Source organism: Anastrepha ludens, chromosome 6 (genome assembly GCF_028408465.1).
Source record: "Anastrepha ludens isolate Willacy chromosome 6, idAnaLude1.1, whole genome shotgun sequence".
NCBI classification, from domain to species: Eukaryota; Metazoa; Arthropoda; class Insecta; order Diptera; family Tephritidae; genus Anastrepha; species Anastrepha ludens.
The window spans coordinates 11,294,811-11,317,252 of NC_071502.1; the positions used below are offsets into that span (position 1 = coordinate 11,294,811).

Genomic DNA, 22,442 nt, shown 5'->3' on the forward strand with positions numbered 1-22,442 from the left:
AATGTTTACAAATTATTTGCTTCGTGAACAAATCTGTATATATTTTTAACTATTTTGAAACTCTCTTCTTGATTCCATCACTCTTGGTGATAACAATTTTCTCCGTTGTGCTCGTTTCGCTCTCTTCGATCATATCGCACGGTATTTTATTTCTGCAGCTGTCGTTCTCCTGACCGTCAATCTTGTAACTCCCTCTTCCATTTCAAAACAGTGCCAGCCTAATAGAAGTAGAAGTGGACTAAATTATTTTAAATGAGCAAAAATATCTGCACGTGTGTTTTATATACATATTAATATATATGCATACACATATTTTGTATGTATATTAGTATAAATGAAAACTCAGTGTTGTAATCTTTCATATCGCTTATCTGTAATAAGATACGATTAACGCAAATAACCAACCATCTCTTCCTACCAGTAGCCGAAAGACCATCAAACAGAGTGTTAACAGGTGAAGGGGCACAATGTTTGTGCTATTTTCTATAAATTCAATTAATTGGTATTAAGTTAGTTAACTAAATAAATTTTTTGAGCAAACAGCCGTTTTCAAAGCCAAAAATTAGGTAAGTGTAATATTTTTATAAGTGCATAGACGTACGATACGGCGCGGCGATTGTCTCGAAGGAGTTAATTGAAAGGACAACTAGAGACTCAGACAGAAACATTTTGAGTACAGCGTTGGCTGGTGATTTAGCAGAGGGAGTAAGGAAGAGTCGCTGGACTTTTTCTTTTGTTGCTTGTGTTTGTGTGAATGAGGAGAAATGGCCTGTTGGTTACCTGTAGAACTCAGCCGAAATGATTGGTTCGTGTTTTAAGTGCTACTCAAGAAAGTGTTTCTGAATATAATTTTATTTTCGTGTAAATATACTACTATATAAAAATAATATTAAGGTGATGGCCTAGCCGCTAATGCTTTTAAAATCATTGTGATTGTCATTCATTACTTTTCCAATTATTAAATAAAAAAAAAAATATTAGTACAGCGTGTGTAATCATGAAATATGTTTCGAGTCAAGCTCTGATTTGTGGTGTGTATGGTACAACCTTTGTTGTTAAGCTGGTTTTATGTAGCCCTTTTACGGCGTTAATGTACTCGGTGCCTGGTTGCTTACCTGGTGATGAACGCTGGTGGAAAAAACTTTTTTTTTCATTTTGATATTTTATATCCGCATATTGAAATATGAAAGCATGTTCATAATAAAATTTTACTTCCAGATAATTCGCCCATAATAAGTTAATTGGTTTGATAAGCTGAGTTGAGTGCAAATTGAACTTTGATAGCAAACGCAAAAAAGCCAAAAACATACATATTTTGTTGCTTAGCTACCATAAATACCGTAGGTTAGGTTAGGTTGGGTTGTGGTGGCACTCGGTCCGTATGACCAACTCACTTAGGCCTCACAGGTCCGTTGTAATACCACTGTGCGACACGGGAACCTTGTTTATTTATTTTCGTGAAACCATTTTAAGACTCTTATGAAGAGCAGGATTGGTCTAATCCCCGCGCCAGATAGTTCTGTAAGAGAATTGAAAAAGTGTTTACCTAGGCAACCTGCTCTGGTTTTAGCTAAGGCTGGACAATTGCAAAGGAAGTGCTCTACTGTTTCTTCCTCCTCCTCATCTCTGCAGCTTCTACAATATTCATTCCTTCCAAATAGCCAGTGGCCGGTGACACAAGCCACGACCTTCGAGATATCTTCTCTTAAGAGGCTAAGCGATTCCTTTGTACTTTTCTTATTTATTTGCGGCCATAGTGCCTGGCTGTTACGCATATATCTTCTTCTTCCTATGACCTATTGGCCTCTTGGATAATGTTGTTTTTTACTATTAATTTACTCGTGGCCAAAGGTATTCCAATGGTACTTTTATCACAGAGCAGTTGAATAGCAGTACCTTTTCTGGCTAGCTCATCAGCTTAACAGTTTCCCTCAATATCTCTGTGTCCCGGAACCCAAATAAGGCTGACCTTGAATACGATGCTAATATCATTTAGGGCTGCTCGGCATTCCTGTGCAACCTTTGATCTTAGTATAGCCGCATTCATTGATTTAATAGCCGCTTGGCTATCCGAGAAAATGTTTATAGTCGTTTTTGTTACGGCATGCAAATTTAGGTATGTAGCCTCTTCTTTTATGACTAGAACCTCTGCCTGATAGACGCTGCAGTAGTCTGGTAGTCGAACGGAAAGTTCCAGTCGTAGTTCTTTCGAAAATACTCCATAGCCAACTTTATCGTCTAGCTTGGAGCCATCTGTATAAAAATTTAATTTCCCCCCTTCTCAATGGCCTTGGTGTTTGCCACTCCCTTCTTGACGGTATACTAGTCTTGAAGAGCTTGTCGAAGGTAAGTCTAGGAGTAGAATAGTCTATTTCTTGTTTGTGACTGTTCAGAGTGTGCAAAATACAGGCGTGGCCAAACCGTTCTTTCCATAGCGCCATATTTTTGAGTCTAAGACCGAGGCGGCGGCCACGTTTTTCCCTACGAGATTTAGTGCAGGCAAATTGATTAGCACTTCTAGCGCTTTGTTTGGGGTGGTCCTTAAAGCACCAGAGATGCATAAAAGAGCTGTTCTTTGGACCTTACTTATGGTTTTAGCGTAACTCGCCTTTAGAGTAGATGGCCACCATAAATACCGTTGGCGATATCTATGTATTAACACTAGACGCCATCGATTCGCCACTTCTCTGCTTGATGCTTGATATCTCTGGGCTCTGCTCAGTTGAGAAAAAAATAGCAACAACAAAATTATCGAGCAAAATTCACCGCTAGCGCGTGCGGTTATACCTCATAAAACTGGTATAACTCACAAAAAAATTGCTTCTCATGACTATTTTGGTGTGAATTAGTTATTTTTGAAGTGAAAACTACTTTAGAATCGTTGGGAGGGATTTGAGACTCGATGAAACGAAAAAGCGACACTACGAAGCGTTATATGTTGATAATCGTATATGTGTGTAACTGCGTACTGCTGAGCCACGCTAGTATAGTGAGTATTGTAGTATGTAGGTATACTACACTGCCTATTACTTGCTTTGGTGTTTAGTTCAAGCGTCATAAGTATGTATGTTCGTATGTGTGCACGCCTGCGTATTAGGGAGCCACGGTGAGCGAGAAGGCATTATGTATACCTATACTACACTACCTAATACTTGCTTAGACCAAGCGTCCTACGAATGTTTGTGTGTATGTTAGTACGTCTGTGTAATATATGCGGTACGACGCTCATAATAGCAACCGCGTGTGCTGTATTGCGTCCGTATTTTATATTCGTAAATATTTTCATTTTTAAATATTTAACGCAATTGCAGGCGGTGTTGCAATATACCACAATCAAAATGACGGTACTCGTATTGTAACTCCACAGATAGATCTGAATGCACAGCAACTAGAATCACTGTCTGTTCAGCTCTCTAAAGTGGGAGAAATATGTGCATGCGAAACCAGATTGAGCAATGAAAAAACAGTTTTACTTGTGGCAATTTATATTTCACCGAATCAATCAATAAATAGCATCACGGAATTCATTCACGAAAATTTAATAAAGTATACACCAGAAGTATCGCGGATACTTAGAAAAGATTACGATAAAGTTCTAATGATTTTAAGTGGCGCTTTTAACGTAAATTTTGCATTGGACACAGAGGTTTCTTTAATTGACTTTCTCAATACAACATACAATTTAAAAATGTGTAACAATCGCACTGAATAGACAACACGATCAAAAACAACAATTGACGCGGTGTTTCAAAGATATGTTGACAACATCGAAACCAAAGCATTTGTATCATATTTTAGCTATCATAAGCCACTCATATCATTTGTTGAAATTGAAAACATTGAGGATGAATAATAATAAAATGAAGAAAATAAAATATGAACTTTATAGCAATACTATATTATAATGAACCTATAATTATCCCGCTCCTAATGCTGCTTTCGTCTCATTCTCTCTCAGTTTGTTTTACGGAAGGTTTCATTCTATCTCGTCTAACCGTTAGACTGGTATTTTTTTTTCTAGTCAGTTGCTTTAATTTACAAAAATAAAAACAAAGCATTAATACACCGTTCGACTTGCTTGGTTGGTTGGTTTTAGTGGTGATTCTTCCAGAGCAATTGTACTCTTGACTGCACGTATTGCTGTGAATACCGATTCTGCAAGAACGTTATTCATGGCAAATCCCCACAATTTATGTGGTACCCAAACAACGAGCTTCTTTTTGTAACCAGCCTTTTTTAAATGTTTCAAAACCATTTGATGATGAATATTTAGTGCCTTGGCGATGTCATGGCAGCTTATGTGACGGCCCTTGTCAATCTTTTCCATAATTTCATCGACTTTTTCAACGATAGGTCGACCGGAGAGAGGTGCATCTTTCACATCGAAATTTCCAGAACGGAAGCGAGCGAACCATTGTTGTGCTACACGAACTGACACAGCATCGTCTCCGTAAACTTCGCAAATTTCATTGGTGGCTTGCGTGGCATTCTTTCCTTTTTATACAAAAATTTCAAAATATAGCGAATTTCTTCATTATTTTCACTCATTTTTGAACAGCTATAACTTTTTTTCAACTTGTCCGAATTTAATTTTTGGTTAAATGAAGCTTAAAATGTCACCTTTCTAACACTATATGATATGACACATTGTGATTGGTAGCACTGGAGATAGATGACTCCAATGACATCTATTGACAAAATACGAAAAGACTTTTTCGGCTACCCAATATAATATAAGAAATACTTAAATTTACGTTCTAAAAAGTGTTTGACATAATCTTAAAGGATTACGAGTATATTAACATTTTATGAAAAACATTTTTTTTTTTTTTTTAATTTTACCAGGTATCTGTCTCCTTAAAAAAATCGAAATTTTGCAAAAAAAAAACTTTCGATCAGGCACGGGATTTGTATGTTTTTTCCAAGCAGTATACATTTTATTGAAGTCTACCAAGCGGATTTTAAGTTACAGTGAGCAACAGTTCAAAAAACATACTTTTGAGAAAAACGCATTTAAAGTTTTGCTACTTGCTCTCGAAAGCTCCGGAGCGCCGAAGCATCCGAGCGCCCCTGTTAATTGTTGAGTAACTCGAAAAATAAAAATCAGATTCACTTCACATTTTCACGCAATATTTTTAAGATATTATACTTTAAGAAAATTGAAGAAAAAAATCAAATTTTTTGAAAATTCTCACTACCCCTAACCCCTTAAAATAGCCTAACTGCAACATTTTCCTACATCACGCTCCTAAAATTATGCTTCAAATAATAATTACATTTCGTTATTTTCCACAGCAATGGGCACCAAAAAGCTGGAACTCCGCAACCAGAATTTCGAGCAGAAGCGACATGAATACGAGTGGTATTGGGCACCAGTCTACTGCGCTGTCTGGTTTGCCATTTTCTACGTCGCTGTCGTTCCTAGTTTCTACAATTATGCGCAAACCATCCCTATTCAAGATGAAAGTCACCACCCTGATGAGTTTATAGGCGAACGCGCCGAGTTGCAACTATCGACATTGGCGCATATTGGCGTCAAACTTATTGGTACCATTGAAAATGAAATTTTAGCGGTCAATTTTTTGCTCGGCGAAATCGAAAAAGTCAAAGCACAAGCACGTCTTGATCTCTACGACATTGAAGTTGAAGTGCAATATTCCTCGGGAAATTTCGAATTATGGGGCATGGCCGCCAGTTACCACAATGTCTCCAATGTAGTGGTGAAGTTAACGCCAAGGAATGTGACAACCTCAGCATATTTGCTAGTGAATGCCCACTACGACTCCGAAGTGCACTCGCCAGCAGCGGGCGATGATGGAGTGATGATTGTGATTATGTTGGAAACTCTCCGAGTAATTTCGCGCTCAGAGAAACCGCTTTTGCATCCCATAGTGTTCCTGTTCAACGGTGCCGAAGAGGGTAATATGCTGGCGTCGCATGGCTTCATCACACGTCACAAATGGTCGGAGTATTGCAAGTGAGTCATCGTGTGTTTACTGTGATTTTCGTTACACATGAGAATTAATAAAAATATATAAAATAAAAAATCTTTAAATAAAAACACTTCCCGTTTCAGAGCAGTCATCAATCTGGACTCGGCCGGTTCAGGTGGCCGCGAAATACTCTTTCAATCGGGACCCAATCACCCGTGGCTCGTGAAGTACTACAAACAAAGCGTGCCACGCCCCTTTGCCACCACAATCGCCGAGGAGTTGTTCCAAAACAATTTCATACCCTCAGACACAGATTTTCGTATATTCCGTGATCATGGCAAGCTTCCAGGCCTGGATATGGCACACTCGCTGAATGGTTACGTCTATCACACCAAATACGATACCTATGCAAATCTCGAGCGACGCACCTGCCAGACAACTGGTGAGAATGTGCTGGCACTAACGTGGGCGTTGGCCAATGCGCCAGAACTGGAGAGCCCTGAGGTATAAAGATGCGTGTAAAATATTCAGGGCCACTAACATATATACTGAAATTATTATAAAGGGTGATCAGCATGTTAATTGACTAGTTTTGAGGATTTACACATTTATTTTTTAATTTCAATTATTTTTCATAAAATATAGTTGGTTTTATAACAATTACCGCAATAATCCAAGTTTCATATTTCAAGATTTATAAAATTCGACAAATATTCGTTAAAATTTCAATATTTTTAAACAAAATAAAAAAATAGTGTACGCAGTTTTATAGCCCATTAAATTTTAGTATAACAAAGTGCAAATTTCAAGTCGCTCAAAATTTTCGTTAATTTTTGATAATTCTTTTTTGCCCTGAAGCTGTTTCCCATATTGTCCGTATGAAAAAATATTCGTGTGGGAATAAGTTATCACAAATCAACGTGGAACTTGAGCTGCTTCAAACATCCATTTTATTAAAAAAAATTGTATGGGCATTGAAATTGCGCACCCACATTTTTTTTTTTAATTCTAATTAATAAGTTGGAGAATTTGAGAAAACTTTGTCGAATTTTTATATATTATTATAATTATAAATATTGCACAAAGTTCAAGCTTGGATTATTATGACCTTTGATTGACCTCAATTTTTATTATTTTTTTTTTTGTTGGGAAAAACTGGCAAGAATAACACTCAGATAACATTAATTCCTTTGTACTGCACTCGGATTCCCTTTTTAATTTTCTTTAAATCTACCCGACCTTCGAAGAAATCTGAGTAGATCTTGTCAAAAAGCCAAGGAGCCAAGATGGTCGCTTCTTAACACATCAGTGCCAAAGACCGACCTCAAGCCTGATTCGAGCGAAGACCGAGCAGACGCACAGAAAATACAAGTAGTCCGCCATCTCATCCTCCTCTCCACAAGCTGGGCAGAGTACACTGTCTGAGATGCCTACCTTTTCCATCTGCTTCGCTCATAGAAAATAGTCCGTCATCGCTCCAACCAGCTGCCTACAGTCCATTCAGCTTAAAGACAGGAGGATTTGCGGCAGTCGGTCGGACTTAACAGGTAACATAAGTTTTGTCCATCTGCAGCCTCTCTCAACCTGACAACCTCGCTTATGGATTGAAGTAACCTGTTTGCTAACCGTTGCTTTGATGGCTGCAGAAGGAAGTGGCGGAACGGGGTTCGGCAAAGAAGTTGGCCTCAGATCCCATCCCAGCTAAAGAGTCAGAGATCTCGTTACCCACGTGTCGCATGTTAGCATCAAGATATTATGTCTACCAACATAGTTCAGCCTGGATTTACAGGACTCAACTACCCTTGAAGTGGTTGGAGGGCTGTCTAAGACCATGGGCGCTGCTTTGCTGTAGCTGCAGACACATACAGATCTGCCGCTCTGCCTTTTTTCCAAAACAAAGTTCTTTGCTTCTTGAACAGCATACATATACATATATATTTACTCCATCCGCTCCATAGTGTAGTGTAGAGCCACAACAAAACTCTTAAATCAATCCGTATTCAAAGGCATTATTTTTACTTCGCTCCAGTTCAATTCACTTGATATTATTTCCTTCTCTAGTTGTGTTCTCCACGTATGCGCTGGATGTCCCCTTCTGCGTGATCCCTGTAAGCTCCATTCGATGATTTGCCTCGTAGTATCTTGAGCGGGTTGTCTTAGTGGATAGCCGATCCAGTTCCATTTTCTTTTCAGAATATTTGTTGTAGTGCGCGTAGTCAATACCCACAGCCTATCATTGGATATAGTTGCTGGCCACCTTAAAAAATCTCTGGAATACGCCTAAGGCAATGATTTCTAAAAGATTTCTTGCGTGGTATAGCCCGTAGTGCAGCATTCCATGTTTCGCATCCGCACCGGATATGACGTTGGAATTAAATATCCTTACTTTAGTACCACGCGACAGGAATTAGGAGCTCCAAATGTTTTTTCAATTGCAAGGGCTGCGACTTATTTATTCTGTTTTCGATCTCTTCGGCGCAGCCGCCAGAGGTTGCACAAACTTTGAACGGGGAGCAGAGTGGAGGTGGCACAAAGCATTGAAAGCCGAAAAGTGTGAGACATGCCTTTCGGCGCACCCAAACAAACCCCAGCGCTGTTTCACTCCCACTACGGAACAACCGTTAAGTATCACTTCACGGGAGAAAGGGCGGCCTATTATCAATGCATGAAGATTTGTGCTGTTTTTCAGCGCGACAACAACCGTTAATTATCACTTCATGGGAGGGAGAGCTGTCTATTGCCGATTCATGAAGGTATTCACTGTTGTTCAGAGCGACGCAATTTTGCGATAATACTTCTTGCCATATTACAGACACCTAATCAGATTTCTGCCGAGTCAAGCATAATATCCACTAGGTTAAGAAGTGTAATTGGTTTCCTAACCACCCTAACGCTCAACTCCTCCCTTTCGGAGGTGTGGTCTTCTACAGTTAGCACACAAAAGGTGCAGTACGGATTGTCTTCGTGCTCAAACCTATATAGACAGGATTTGAATCACACATGCCCAGTTAGTACTTGGATCAGATAAAAGTCTTACTATCCATGTTTTCTGTTAACCCATTTGGAGTTGATTGCAATCAAGAGGCACGTCCTCCACCCGTTAGGGGACGAACTCCATGCCATGTATGCTTACTACAGTCTCTTGATTCCTTTTGTATAACCAGCCGTGCTGTACCAGCTTTGTTTTGGTAAATTTTAGCGCACTTATTTGCCATTGACCTGATTTGAAGTAGTCCCGCAATAACCATAATGGCCTCCTCTACAAAGTGCGCAGCAGACTCTGAGGGCACTCTTTCGGTACACAGATTCCATACACCTTACATATGAGCTGTAGTTTGTGGCTTTCGCCCATTTTGGAGGTGCATACAGCAAAATCGATGAAGCAACGGTGTTAAGTAGCCTCCTTCGGTTTGGACTAGGACCTCTGGTGTTCATCATGATGCGTGTTAGTGCCGTTACTGCCGTGGCCGGGTGCTCTTTGTATTTATGCGCATGACCTTGGTTTTAGTGTTGAAATGATTCGGGTTTTCGTGCCTAATATCGTCGGCGCAATCGAGGTCGTTTGAGGATCAACGAAGACCCTATGCGATGCCTCTCTGATTAGCTAGAATCCGACCTAAGATGGCATCGCCTTTTGTTTTTTGTTTTCCTTGTTCACTCCTCTCGGGAGTATAAGGCCTCGGCACGACTCTTCCATCGTACACGGTTCTGTGCTGCTGTTTTTACACCGTCCCATGAGATGTCGGCATCTGCTAGTTCGCGCAACATCGACCTTCTCCAAATGCTTTTAGTCGACCGCGGCCTCTGCTCCCTTGGGGGTTCCAGTCCAGTGACATTCTCGTGATGCTATCTGGTGGTTTTCTCAACGTGTGACCTATCCATCGCCACTTTCTGCATTACTGATGGTGTTTGGCCAGAATATTCTGCAGATGATGCGGAGGCATTTGTTGATGAAGGATTGTAGCCTCTGTGTGATGGTGTTAGAGACCATCCATGTTTCGCTTTCGTACAACAATAGAAACTTCACGCATGAGCCGAATATTCGCCTGGAAATTTGCGAACTCCCCCATCCTGTACGCATTCGCCCGAATGCCGCCCTTGCTTTATTTAGCCTGCAGTTGACATATTCATCTGCTCCACCATCTGCCGTGATGATGCAGCCGGGGTAGCAGAAGCTTTCGACGAACTCCACCGGGCATCCGTCAACCAATATCTGCCTTGCGTTATTGCGGATAACTCTCATAACCTTGGTCTTGGCGATGTTGACCTCCAGTCCGACAGTGCGGACCAGCGCGATTAGTTTGTGCGCCTTCGCTTACATGTCAGAGAGTTTGTGAGAGACGGGACAGATGTCCAGGTCCTCAAGATGTCTGGTGAAACTCCATACGATGCCTTTTTTTATGTGTGCAGGGTCAGTTGGCTCATGACGTCATCAATGACGATGGCGAAGAGAGATGGCATCTAGGACAATGTTAAAGAGAGTTGGAGAGAGCAGGCAACCTTGCTTAACTCCAGAGTTTACGCTTATTGGATCGCTTCATTGTCCCTCATGCAGAATTCGGCAGCGTGCATCTACATATAAGCTTACTATGGGCCTAATTATTTCTTCGGGAATGCCTTTACATCGGAACGCGGCCCAATTAGCGTCGAGTCGAAGAGTAGCGAATGCCTTGGAAAAATCAAAAACTATTAAATAAGGCGGTGTCCAATATTCCATTCCTTGCGTCGCTATTTGGTAAAAAAAAAAAATAATTGAACTAATAAATAAATAGTCAAAAGTTATCAGCCTACGTATTTTATAATAATTATAATAATTTAAATTGTGCCATATTTTCTAACAAATACTGACGTTGCATGCGTAGGATTATTCCGAGGGCCACACTGTTTTCTATGACTACCTCGGTTGGTTTATTATCTGCTACACCGAAGATGCTGGCATCGTTATTAATATCACCACTTCAGTTTGCGCTATTGTCGCCATTTTCGTATCGGTTTACCTCATGTCACGCGACGATGATGCGGATACAGCCAAGCGCGTTTTCATCCGTTTCCTTGCCATACTTGCGGTGCAAATTGTAACAATTCTGGTAGCTGTAGCTCTACCACTCCTAATTGCGCTAGCTATAACGGGTATAGATGCATCCGAGTGTTGGTACGCGGAGTCGTGGCTGCTCTTCGGCCTCTACTTTTGTCCCACGTTCTTTGCAATGGCCTTGCTGCCGGCGCTGTACATACGCTGGACCCAAGAGGGGGTGAGTACGGAGCAACAAATAATAAATTTAATATGCATTTATATTTGAAACAAAAAAAAAAGAACAAGGTTATAATTCATCTCGAAATGTCCACCACCTGCAGACCAACATGCGTCGAGATGACACTTTAGCCTGTTTCATGCATTCGCACTGCCTCATTTTGGTTTGCATTTGCCTGACTATGACTGGACTCAGCATACGTTCCGCCTTCTTTCCGATGATTGCCATTTTCTTCTACACAATATCGGTCATAGTGACTACCATGAACCGTCTATGGGGAAGGAGTAAGTTGTTAAGCCTATAAAAATAAAAATATCTGCCTTTTCTTAGCATTCGATTTTTTGCAGAATATTTATACCTGCCCATTCACCTGCTGTGCCAGCTGCTGCCGTACTGGTTCTATACCTACATCACATTTATATTCCTTAAAATGTTGATACCAATGCAGGGACGCGATGGACCGGAGAGTCAGCCAGACTTGCTGATTGGTGGCTTGTGTGCCATAATGGGCGTACATTTTGCGGGATTTATTGTAAGTACTACACCTCGCGTTGAAAGGTTAGTTAGAGTCTCGAAAGGAAGAAAGTCACCTCCGAACACGAGAATAGTAAAGAGATCTAGAGCGGCCCTAAAAACAGATTTGCAATCTCTCAAAAACTGTCCAGAAATGTAAATCGCTGAGATACTACCTCGAATGGAATAAGCTTGAACTTATAGGAATAGGCAAGGGGATATTGCGGTGTTCAGGGGAACGAATATGCTGACGAATTGGCAAACCGCGAATCTGTAGGTAAACCGATGAGAACCGAACCAATTATATTTACAGGGTCCGGCGCTCGAAGTGCGACCAATTAAAAAGGCCATAAATTTAGTTTGGAAAATTACTTTTATTAAATTCAAAGTAAAAAATGTGTGAAAATAATACAAAATTAAGAATCAATTTAGTTTTGCTCGATATGACCACCTTTTGCCTGGAATATGGCCTTGAGACGGTCCCCAAACGAATAGCAAGCTGCTCGAATGTGACTTGCAGGTATTTTGGCCCACTCGCGGATAATACCTTTTTTCAGCCCATCAAGCCTGGTAAACCTTTTAGTTCGGACATTCTTCTCCTAAATGGCCCAAAGAAAATAACCATCAGATACGCGTCTGGTGAATTTGAGAGCCGTTGTGTGGTCATGTTGCATTTACACAGAAACTCTGGTGGATGCTCTATTCTTCGCTCAAATAGTTATGAATTTATTCTTGGGTGCAAGGCATTGATGGAAATGCAGCAAAAAGGCATCATTGCACACAAATAATCGCCGCTTTGTGTGGATTCGGAAATATGTATATGAAGTTGCAAAAAATAGCTGTCGGGTGAAATTCTGGGAAAAAAATTAATAAAAATAATATAAATGATGCAACTTAATTAATCTAATAAGCGCATGTTGTGAGTGTTCATGAAGGGCAAGTTCAAATGGATCAAGGTCTGGTGTGCTGCTGCGTTATTGATGTGGAAATATTTTATTGTAAAACAAAATGTAATGATTTAATATTGATTTTATTTATGAAAGGCCTTTTTTATAGGTAAACAACACTTATTTATTATTGACTTCAATAACTCACAGAATTCATGGAATTTTGCGTTGATAAAAAATTGCGACTACTTTGGCTGTGTGTTATGAAGAGTAGGTCATGAAGGACATGAACGAGTTGAATACCGGTAGCTGCTTTTACAGCCTAAATCAGTTACTTCACTTAATCCAAAAAAAGAAAAATAGCTTACAAAAATCAAATTACACACCAATTTTTAAAAAGATTCGTTAACTAAAAAATTGCCACCTTCAAGTGAGAGCCTCAAGTAGTGTACGGCTTGCTGCGCTGACTTGTTGGAACCGTTTAGCACTTCAAGAATTTGTATTGGCATGGTAAGGGAAGCGGCCGCCGTAGCCGAATGGGTTGGTGCGTGATTACCATTTGGAATTCACAGAGAGAACGTCGGTTCGAATCTCGGTGAAACACCAAAATTAAGAAAAACATTTTTCTAATAGCGGTCGCTCCTCGGCAGGAAATGACAAACCTCCGAGTGTATTTCTGCCATGAAAAAGCTCCTCATAAAAATATCTGCTGTAAGTCCCTCCATTTGTGGAACAACATCAAGAAGCACACCACAAATAGGAGGAGGAGCTGGGCCAAGCACACAAAAAGGGTGTATGCGCCAATTATATATATATATGGTAAGGGAAGCATCATGAATTCTTTTCTATAGCGCTTCTTCTTCTTAGCGTCACAGTCCTTGGTAAACCATTACTTCCTTCTTCCTTCCATCACAGCTTCTTGAGATCGGTCCCGATTTATGGTACAGCCACTTCATTCACTTCAGCCACAAAAATTGCACGCGCATATTCCTAAGATCAATTTCACCATCTTCTTGACACCTTTTCCTCGCGCGTCCCCTTTTTCTTTTTCCAATTCGGCGAAGATCTAGTGCCTTTCTCGTTGATCGCTCCCTTGGTATTCTAGCCACATGTCCGAGCCATCTAAGTCGTTGAGACTTAATACATCTTATTATAATACTTTCTTTCTTAACTATGTCTTCCAGTTCGGCATTGTGCCTAATGCGATAAGTGCCATCTGCCAGTCTAAGCGTACCATAGATCTTTCGGAACCCTCGTCTTTCAAAGCACATTAGCGGGTTTGTCTCGTTCGCTTTCATAGTTCACAACCAAGTGTAAGCACAGGTCGTATCAGTGCTTTATACATTCTTAATTTTTGCTCACGCGACAATATTTTAGATCTGAGCAATTTTAGGTTAGCATTATATGCTTTGTTGGCTTCCCGTATTCTGTCATTGATTGCTACCGGCATCTTTTGGTTGGCTGTTAATGTAATGCCTGAGTAGGGGGACTCAATTCCACATTGGAATGTGTATGCCCCACACTCCGGGTCATTGGATACATATTTGGACCATATATTTACAGGGTTTGATTGAAAAGTAATGGTCCTTATTTTTGTAAGCAGTTTTATTAAACCTTTTGGCTTATACAACTAATATTCTTCAAAATAGGAGCCCTTGAGCGTCAATACGCCGGTGGTAGCGGTCCTTCCACTGCCGGAAACAATTTTTAAACTCTTCCGCCGGAATCGAGTTCAATTCGGATCGCCTCGATGGAGTCGAAACGCCTCCCCTTCAGCTTTATTTTCAGGCGCGGGAACAAAAAGAAGTCCGGAGGGGGCAGGTATGGGCTGTAGGGAGGGTGGGGAAGCACCGGAACCCCCATCTTGGCCAATGCAGAGCTGCAGAGGAAGGCGGTGTGCGCCGGCGCATTGTCGTGATGAAGGGTCCAATTGGCCTCCCGGCCTTGCTTGAACGACTTGTGCCACTGTTTTACCTGGTCACTGGACAGAGATGGGTCCCCGTAAGCCTCCTTGAGTAGCCCAATGGTTTCGGTACTCGTTTTGTTTAGCTTTACGCAAAATTTGATCGAGTAACGTTGCTCCACCGATCGCTGCATTTACGCCACTGCAAAATCCTAACACACTTTTGAAACAGCTTTCACGCGCGGAGCGAAGTTGACTGCACCGCTGTTGCCAGCGAACTGGGACCGGTTTCTAGTGGAAGGGGAAGGTCCAACGATCATTTTCCCCCACCAGCCGATTCGGTTGATCCCTTGGCAGACGCTCCGCGCGGGGAGGCTCATTACTTTTCAATCAAACCCTGTACAGGGTCCGGCACTCGAAGTGGAACCAATTAAAAAGTCCATAAATTTAGTTTGGAAAATTACTTTTATTCAATTCAAAGCAAAAAATGTGTGAAAATAATACAATACAAAATTAAGAATCAATTTACTTTTGCTCGATATGAACTCCTTTTGCCTTGAGACGGTCCAGAAACGTATCGCAAGCTGCCCGAATGTTGGTATTTTGGTCCACCCGCGGGCAAAGGCTTTTTTCAAATCGGACCTTGCTCTCCGAAACAGCCCAAAGCGAATAGTCCATCGGATTGGCATCCGGTGAATTTGAGAGCCATTGTATGGACGTTATGAAGTTCGGAACGTTGTTTTTTAGCCACGACGGTGCCGAGCCTTGTTGAAACGTCCATGGTCTGCCACCGAAATGTTGTCTGCCCACAGCTTCAAAGCAACCTACAGATAATATTTCGCATTTGGGCGTCAAGGCAGGCTCGATGAAAACGGCTGGAGAGCGCCCATCAGCGGTTACAGCGGCCCAAACCATTACCTGTGGCGGGTGCTGCCTCCTGGTGGCTAATCAATGACTCAAATTTTCGTATGAACGGTCGGTCAAATAAACCCTATCGTCTTGGGAGTTTACGAATTGCTCAATTTGAAAAATTTTATCCTCAGAAATCAATGTTCGGGAATTGACTGTTTTCGGTCAAGCGAAGCAACTCCTTCGCTCTCCAAAGACTGACCTGTTGCTGCTTCGGTGTGAGATCACGCGACTTTTGAATCTTGTAAGACTTGAATTTGAGATCATCTTTCAGTATCCGGCGGATGCTACGGTCAGATATTTTCAGTCCTTAGCATAATTTTGGCAGTTTTGCACGGGGTTTAGTGTTCCCAAATCGATTGCGTTTCCAGAGCTAGCTGCTCAATCAGTTGCGTTTTCAGAACGGTGAGTGATGGGTAAAGGTCTGACGTGTTCAATCTCGGCAAGCAAAACAGCTGTCTTATTGAGCTCATAGAGTCTCTCATTTCATTCTATTCCTTTGTGTGCTGGTATCCAGTAAATAGTGAACTGCTCATTTTCGCAGAGTTCATTCATTTTTGGAACTGCATTGTTGAACACATTTCGAGTTAGTTCAAGGAGCCATAATTTTTTTAATAGGCGCTTGGCTTTCATTGGTAATGTTTTTCCGAGTATTAAAAGCAGTTAATTCCAGAGCTACCTCAGCTGCTTTTGTTGGGCCCATCAGTAAAAAAATTGTATGAAGGATATGTGGATACTAGATCTTTTTGCCATCCATTTGGCTTAATAATTGCGTTAAGCTCTAAGCCATATTTAGCTTGCGCGATTACGTAGTCTGACCTTTCGGTCGAATCCAGAATGTTGCTGTGGTCAGAAAGCCTCTATGAGAATTGTCTTATAACAGATCTTTTGGCTGAGTCTTTTTCTACTACTTTGATTGGGTGCCAGTTGAGACTTCCTTCTATTCTAATTCTGCTGTTGGAGTTGTGCTCATAGCACTGTTAACGTATTTTCCTGCAATCCCTTGCACGCTTTTCAATCTTTTAACGCAACTCACTTTATCGCACGCCGTTCACCATACCAGCGATCCACAGAGCATTATTAGTCTAATGACCGCCCATTAAAGCCATTTCTGCTCAGAGCGCTATTAGGTTGAAGGAAATAGGCCTGTGGAGTCAACTTCCTGTAGGACATGGTAGCATCTTAAAGCAGATCTCCCTTTCCTTCTCTGTACTTTGTACAGATCTGTCCATCCGCAAACTGGGCTTTGAAGTTGTGCTAGGGCTATCTTTCCGAGCAGGCAAGATTGGAAGGAGGGGAGAGTCGGCACGGATATAGGTGCCTCTGTTTTCACTGACGGAGCTAAGATGTAAGCTGGAGTGGGAGCGGGGGTTTTCTCTAAATCAGCCAATATTTAAGTACCCTTTAAACTGCCGGAAACGAGCAGCGTTTTTCACGCAGAGGTCTTCGCTATCTCTCAAGCATTCAAAACGCTTAAGGATCGCTGTTGGAAGGGAAACATTAACATTTTTTCCGTTAGTCAAGCTGCAACCAAAGCCCTGTCATCGCCCTGTTTTGCAGCTCCTGTTAGGACGAACTGAAACGTCTCGAACGTGCAGGAAACATTTCCCTTATCTGGGTTCCTGGGTCCTGAGGGGCAGGGGTGATAGATGAGTGAGTTTGATAGGGCATGTGAAAAGGTGGTTAGTGTCGTGCGGGGTGCCTTCACATGCCGGACATATGTTTAGTATGTCGGGGTCGATTCTGGATAAGTAGGAGTTTACCCAGCTACAGTATCCAGAACGTAGTTGTGCCAAGGTTACGCGGGACTCTCGGGGAAATTGGAGCTCTTCGTCTGCGATAGGTGGTGGTTGGACTCCGATGACGGCATTCGGTGGTCGGGGGCTTAAGAAGGTGGTAAGGGTCTTCCGATGAATGTCTATACACTGTCCGCTCCAGTAGCTGTCGATCTGCTGATGGTCTGTCTCATCGCGTGCGATTTCAAAAACACTATGGCCTCAATACGATAGAAACAGGACGCTTAAGATGATGGGAATTCCCCGCCATTCAATTTGCAAAGTCATTGCGGTGTTTACTGGTCCCTGGGTGATCGGTACCCATGCGGAGAAGTTTGGAATTCCGTACAACTCCTATTGCAGAAGCTGTGGGGATCCTGCAGAGAAAGGGACTGTTGAACAGTTTCTATGCAAATGTCCGACTCTGGCGGCTAGGCGTTTGAGATACCTTAGCGTGCCCTTTGAGGATGACTTAAAGAAATTCTCTAGCCTAGATCCCTTTTCTCTCCTCCACAACATCAACAGTACTGGATGGCTGTAGATGGTTTTCTCTTGCCTAAATGTTTTTTTTTTCGCAGGTAATGGTCCACATTATGGTATCAAAACGGCACGTAAGTGCTACTTGAAGTGTACCTGTGGTACTCTTGCCATCTAACCTACCTACCTAATGGCCGCCGCGTATATCCAATGCCCCTTACGATACAAAATTTTATCGGACACTTGATTGCATTTATTTATTTTTAATATTTTTGATATTTCTGTTTTTTTATTGTAGTATTTTTGAAAAATTCTTTCAATTTCCGTATTAATTTTCCTTATTTCTTTCTTCACAGTTACCTGTCTTGCATAAGTTTCGGAATTCCAAAGCTTTTATCAGTCTTTTTGGCGTAATATGTTTGGTTTTCATTATGTTGGCTTGTCTGCCCGTTGGATTTCCCTATAAGAAGGATGTGGCCATGCAGAGGGTTTACGTTTTGGTAAGTAAATGAAACCAAGTACTTGGGACTAAAAATAGATAGGAAATGGACTTGGAAATTAAACATCTTAGAATGAGTTAGGAAAGCGTGTCTAGCTTTTTATGCCTGTAAGAGAGCTTTAGGTAAGACCTGGGAAATTAAACCTAAGGTTGCTCATTGGCTTTATACTGCTGTCGTCAGACCCATTCTTCTATATGGAAATGTTGTCTGCTGCTGTGCTATGCGCAAAAAAACTTATTCCAATTCATTGAATAAGGTGTAGAGATCAGCGGAATTAATAATATGTGGCGTCATGAATTAGTAATATGTGGCGTCATGAAACTTGGATCTCTTCTGCAAATACTCAGCGGCCTATTCCGCTTTAAGGCTCAGAGCGAGCTCACAATGGAAGACACATTCATGGACATTCAACCATTTTAGACTCCTATACATATATCATTATCACCCTCCCATTCTCTGTTTCGAAAGGAATTTCTCAATGAAAATCCCTTGGAGAAGATCCGTCACTCAACACACCCGTTGAAAACTGCACCGACGGATCTAAAATGGACACCGGTGTAGGATCAGGGTTATATTGCGAAGAGCTTCTAATCAGCTTCTAAACTACCGGTTCACTATAGTGCGTTTCAAGCAGAAATAAACGCTATTCAGGAAGCCTTAAGATGGTTAGAGATAAACAGAATTTCATCAACAGATATTTGCATTCTATCAGACAGCCAAGCTGCCCTACGGACCCTGGATGCATTTCAAATAACATCAAGGAGTGTCTTACATTGTCGCCAATCTCTTAATGAAATGGCGAAACAATATCGTATTACCTTATGCTGGGTTCCGGGCCACAGAGATATACCAGGGAACTGTAGGGCTGGCCAACTTGCAAAAGAAGGTACTTGTATGCCAAACATAAGTAATTTTATGGGGGGATCTCTCGCAACTTGTAAGCTTTTTGTTATGGGCGAATTATCAGTTCTGTAAATCAATGATGCGTTAGTGTGAACATCTGTGAAATTGCGAGGCAAACATAGCCAAGACTACATCTACGATTGTACTAAAATATCATAAAATTGAGTAGACTTCAAATTAGGCCCTTAGTAGGGGACCTCACAGGACATTGCCTCATAGCAAATCACGCAAGGAGATTAGGCGTTTACATGCACGCTTTCTGTCGTAGCTGCACATTTCCGGCTCTAGCCAGAAGCAGGAATCGATATTTAAGATCCTACTTCTGAATGAATATAGATAATCTATACAATTTAGGTATCAACAACCTTTTACGCTTTGTCAAAAACTCAGGATCGTTCAATCTGGAAGAGGAAATGTGGCCCAGTCCCTGTGGCTCACAACGGATCCGTTTCGCTGTCAAAGTGGCATCGCTGTCTCTAAGTGCAATGTGGCTGCCAAACCTAACCTAACCTAAGTAAATCATTTTTATTTTTAAGTAGATTTTTTTTAATTTTTTTTTTTAAGTAGATCAAAGTGTACACAAATCCAACAAAACTTTGAAATCTTTCATCTCCAGACAGAAAGTAAATCTAACTGGATTTTTTAAGTGAAACTTCTTAGGCGTCGATGGACGAGCGAGAAAGGCAAGTAAGATTTCAAGGCCATGCAACGTTTTGGGCATTTTCGTTCCGCGAGAGAGAAAAAAGATATAACGTAGAAGAAAAGGAGAGAGAGAGCTATACCTTATATATATCTTAGATACACTTTAGGCTATTTTTCTTGAGTTTTTCCTTGTGGTTGCTAATTTCTGATGAGAAATAACATTGCCTACTTTTTTTTTTTTTTTTTTTTTTTGGCGGTGAGGTTGGGTTCAAAATGCCTTCGCACCATATAGTAACCGTCTCTATTACCTGTGTGGTGATTCCACTAAAAATATCCCTCCTCTTATCTTTTCCCTCCACCCCGGGACTGCTAACACATTGCTTCGAGGTAGAGGGCCAAGACGGCGTCCTAAGAAGGACACTTACTTACTCACCCTGCGTCCAGGGTCGCCTGTTTTGAGAAGCCTATGCTCAATGCTTTTCAGCATAACTTTCCATTTCGCGCTTCTTTTTTCGGATAATATCCTCCACAAAATTTGCGACGGCATTCCATTTTTCTTCGTCTATCATCATTTTCTCGATAATTTCTTCAGGTGTAAATGCACCAATAGCTCGCTGCAGACCGGTTCTTTCTTCCACCTCTCGCATTTAAAGAAGGTGTGTTCCGCATCATCATACTCAGTATCTCCAAATATGCAGTTTGGTTGGCTCACTTTTCCCATTCGCCACAGATACTTACGAAAGGACCCATGTCCGGACAAAAACTGTGTGAGGTAATAGTTAACCTCACCGTGCTTTCTTTCTACCCACTTTTTTAGAACATTGCCTACTTTAAACGCTTGTTTGTTGGTGCAAGCTTGTAGGAAATATATTTTTGGTGCCTACTTTTTGGCCTTATATTTGCTTGTTGCCTGTTGTTGTTGTTGTTTGGGCTTTTTTTTGGTCCCAATTTGTTGGCGTTTTTTTTTTGGTGCCTACTTTTTGGCGCTTGTGCGTACTATAAAGTGTTATCGGATTTATTGGTATTGCCTTGCGGTAATTTGTGTCGTTGCTGCGGTCCTGGAATCGCTGCGTTTGTGCGGGTGATAAACGCTCGGAGTGGTGCGCGTTGTTGCCACGGTTTGTGTCCGGCGTTTACCTACACCGGTCGACCCTTCTCCATTTTTTGTAAATTTTGTCTATTGGTATTCTCTGCAAATATTGTGAATTTCTTTAGATATATATTCTTTTTTTCTCTCTCTCTCTCTCTCTCTCTCTCTCTCTCTCTCTCTCTCTCTCCCATTCTCTCGCGAGGCCCCCACTCTTTCTTTGTCTGCCTTGAAAGTTTCACTTCGGTTATGTGTACTACGCCACACGCATTTTTATTTTTTTTTTCTGTTTTTCATCCTTAAGCACACCTCTCGCACCTTCTACGATGAATATGGTTTTGTATACAAAAACGAATCAGGCTACTATCTTCAGCCAGTGGATGCACGCATTGACACATTGGAGAGTACAGTTCTTCAAACTGCCGAACCAGAGTCAACGGTTAAGGAATATTGTGACACTGAACTCTTTTGCGGATTGCCATTATACAATTCGCGTTGGCTGAATTGGAAGTAAGTGGGCGTAAACTTATTTCCTAAACAGACGCAGGGAAGGTGATAGTATTTTAAATATTAATACCTTAGCTCTCAAAAGTGATGTGCACTTGTATGAGTATATTTTGGATTTACCTTTCATTTCACAGAAACTCTTCACGTTGGATATTGGCAACAAGTCCGCGATTGCCTATACCTACGGAGCTTAAGCTAACGTCAAAAATTTACGTAACCGCAACAAGAGTGCGTTATGGATTTAGTTTGAAATCTGCGGATCGCGTGGTTGTCTATGTAGAACCGTATCCAAATACGAAAGTGATTGATTGGACCTTTAATAAGACACCATTGAACGAGAATTACACAACACCCTATTTTATATATCATCTCTACTCGATGGATGAAAGACCAATGACATTTTGGATAGAAGTGGATGTGAGTATCAATCGATGAATGGATAATTGAAAAATACTTAAAATGCACCATTACTTAATCTCCAGCGAGGCTCTGCAGACTATGAGGGTGCTACGCTACGTCTGGGCGTGGGAGTGCATTTTATGTACCACGAAGCTTACTACACCGATGAGTTCAAAGAGTTCTTGAACTCATTCCCTGAATGGTCCTATCCCATACACTGGTTCGCCTCGTACGAAAGTCGCAGTTTTTAGTGGTTTTGAATTTTTCTTTTTTTAATTTAAATAAAAAAATATTTTGTAATATTTATTATTGATTGGCTATTTGTGCACTGCGACCTGAATAGATCTATTGTGCATATTTAATATTTTTAATATTTTTTAAATAAAATAATATAAGGTTGTCAAAAAGTCTTGCGGTATTTTCATTGAATTTTCAATTGTTCATAAAATTGGTTTTAATAATGCGATTTAAGTCAAATATGCGCCGTTTTGTTCGATGACGAGTTCCCAACGAGATGCCAACTTCATAATGCCCCTCTTATAGAAGCTCGCTTCCCTATTGTCAAAAAACTCGGAGAGCCAATTTTCACAGGACTCTCTTGTGGACAACTTCCGACTACCAAGCTCGTTCGCCATGGACAGAAATAGATGATAATCACTTGGTGCGAGATCCGGACAATACGGTGGATGCAAAAGAACCTCCCATCCGAGCTCCCGGAGCTTCTGGCGCGTCACCAAAGATGTGTGTGGCCTGGC

At 41.3% G+C, this 22,442-nt stretch overlaps 1 protein-coding gene across 1 annotated transcript; it reads left to right on the forward strand.

Annotated features, from left to right (window-relative positions):
- Positions 1 to 432: 432 nt before the first annotated feature.
- On the forward strand, positions 433 to 22,015 carry LOC128866710 (endoplasmic reticulum metallopeptidase 1). Its single transcript, XM_054107625.1, has 10 exons — positions 433 to 566; positions 5,296 to 5,977; positions 6,077 to 6,437; positions 10,796 to 11,185; positions 11,289 to 11,469; positions 11,533 to 11,717; positions 18,006 to 18,149; positions 21,086 to 21,291; positions 21,423 to 21,705; positions 21,771 to 22,015. Exons 2-10 carry the CDS (start codon positions 5,298 to 5,300, stop codon positions 21,936 to 21,938), a joined length of 2,598 nt encoding a protein of 865 aa, XP_053963600.1. The 5' UTR covers positions 433 to 566; positions 5,296 to 5,297; the 3' UTR covers positions 21,939 to 22,015.
- The last annotated feature ends 427 nt before the right edge of the window (positions 22,016 to 22,442 follow it).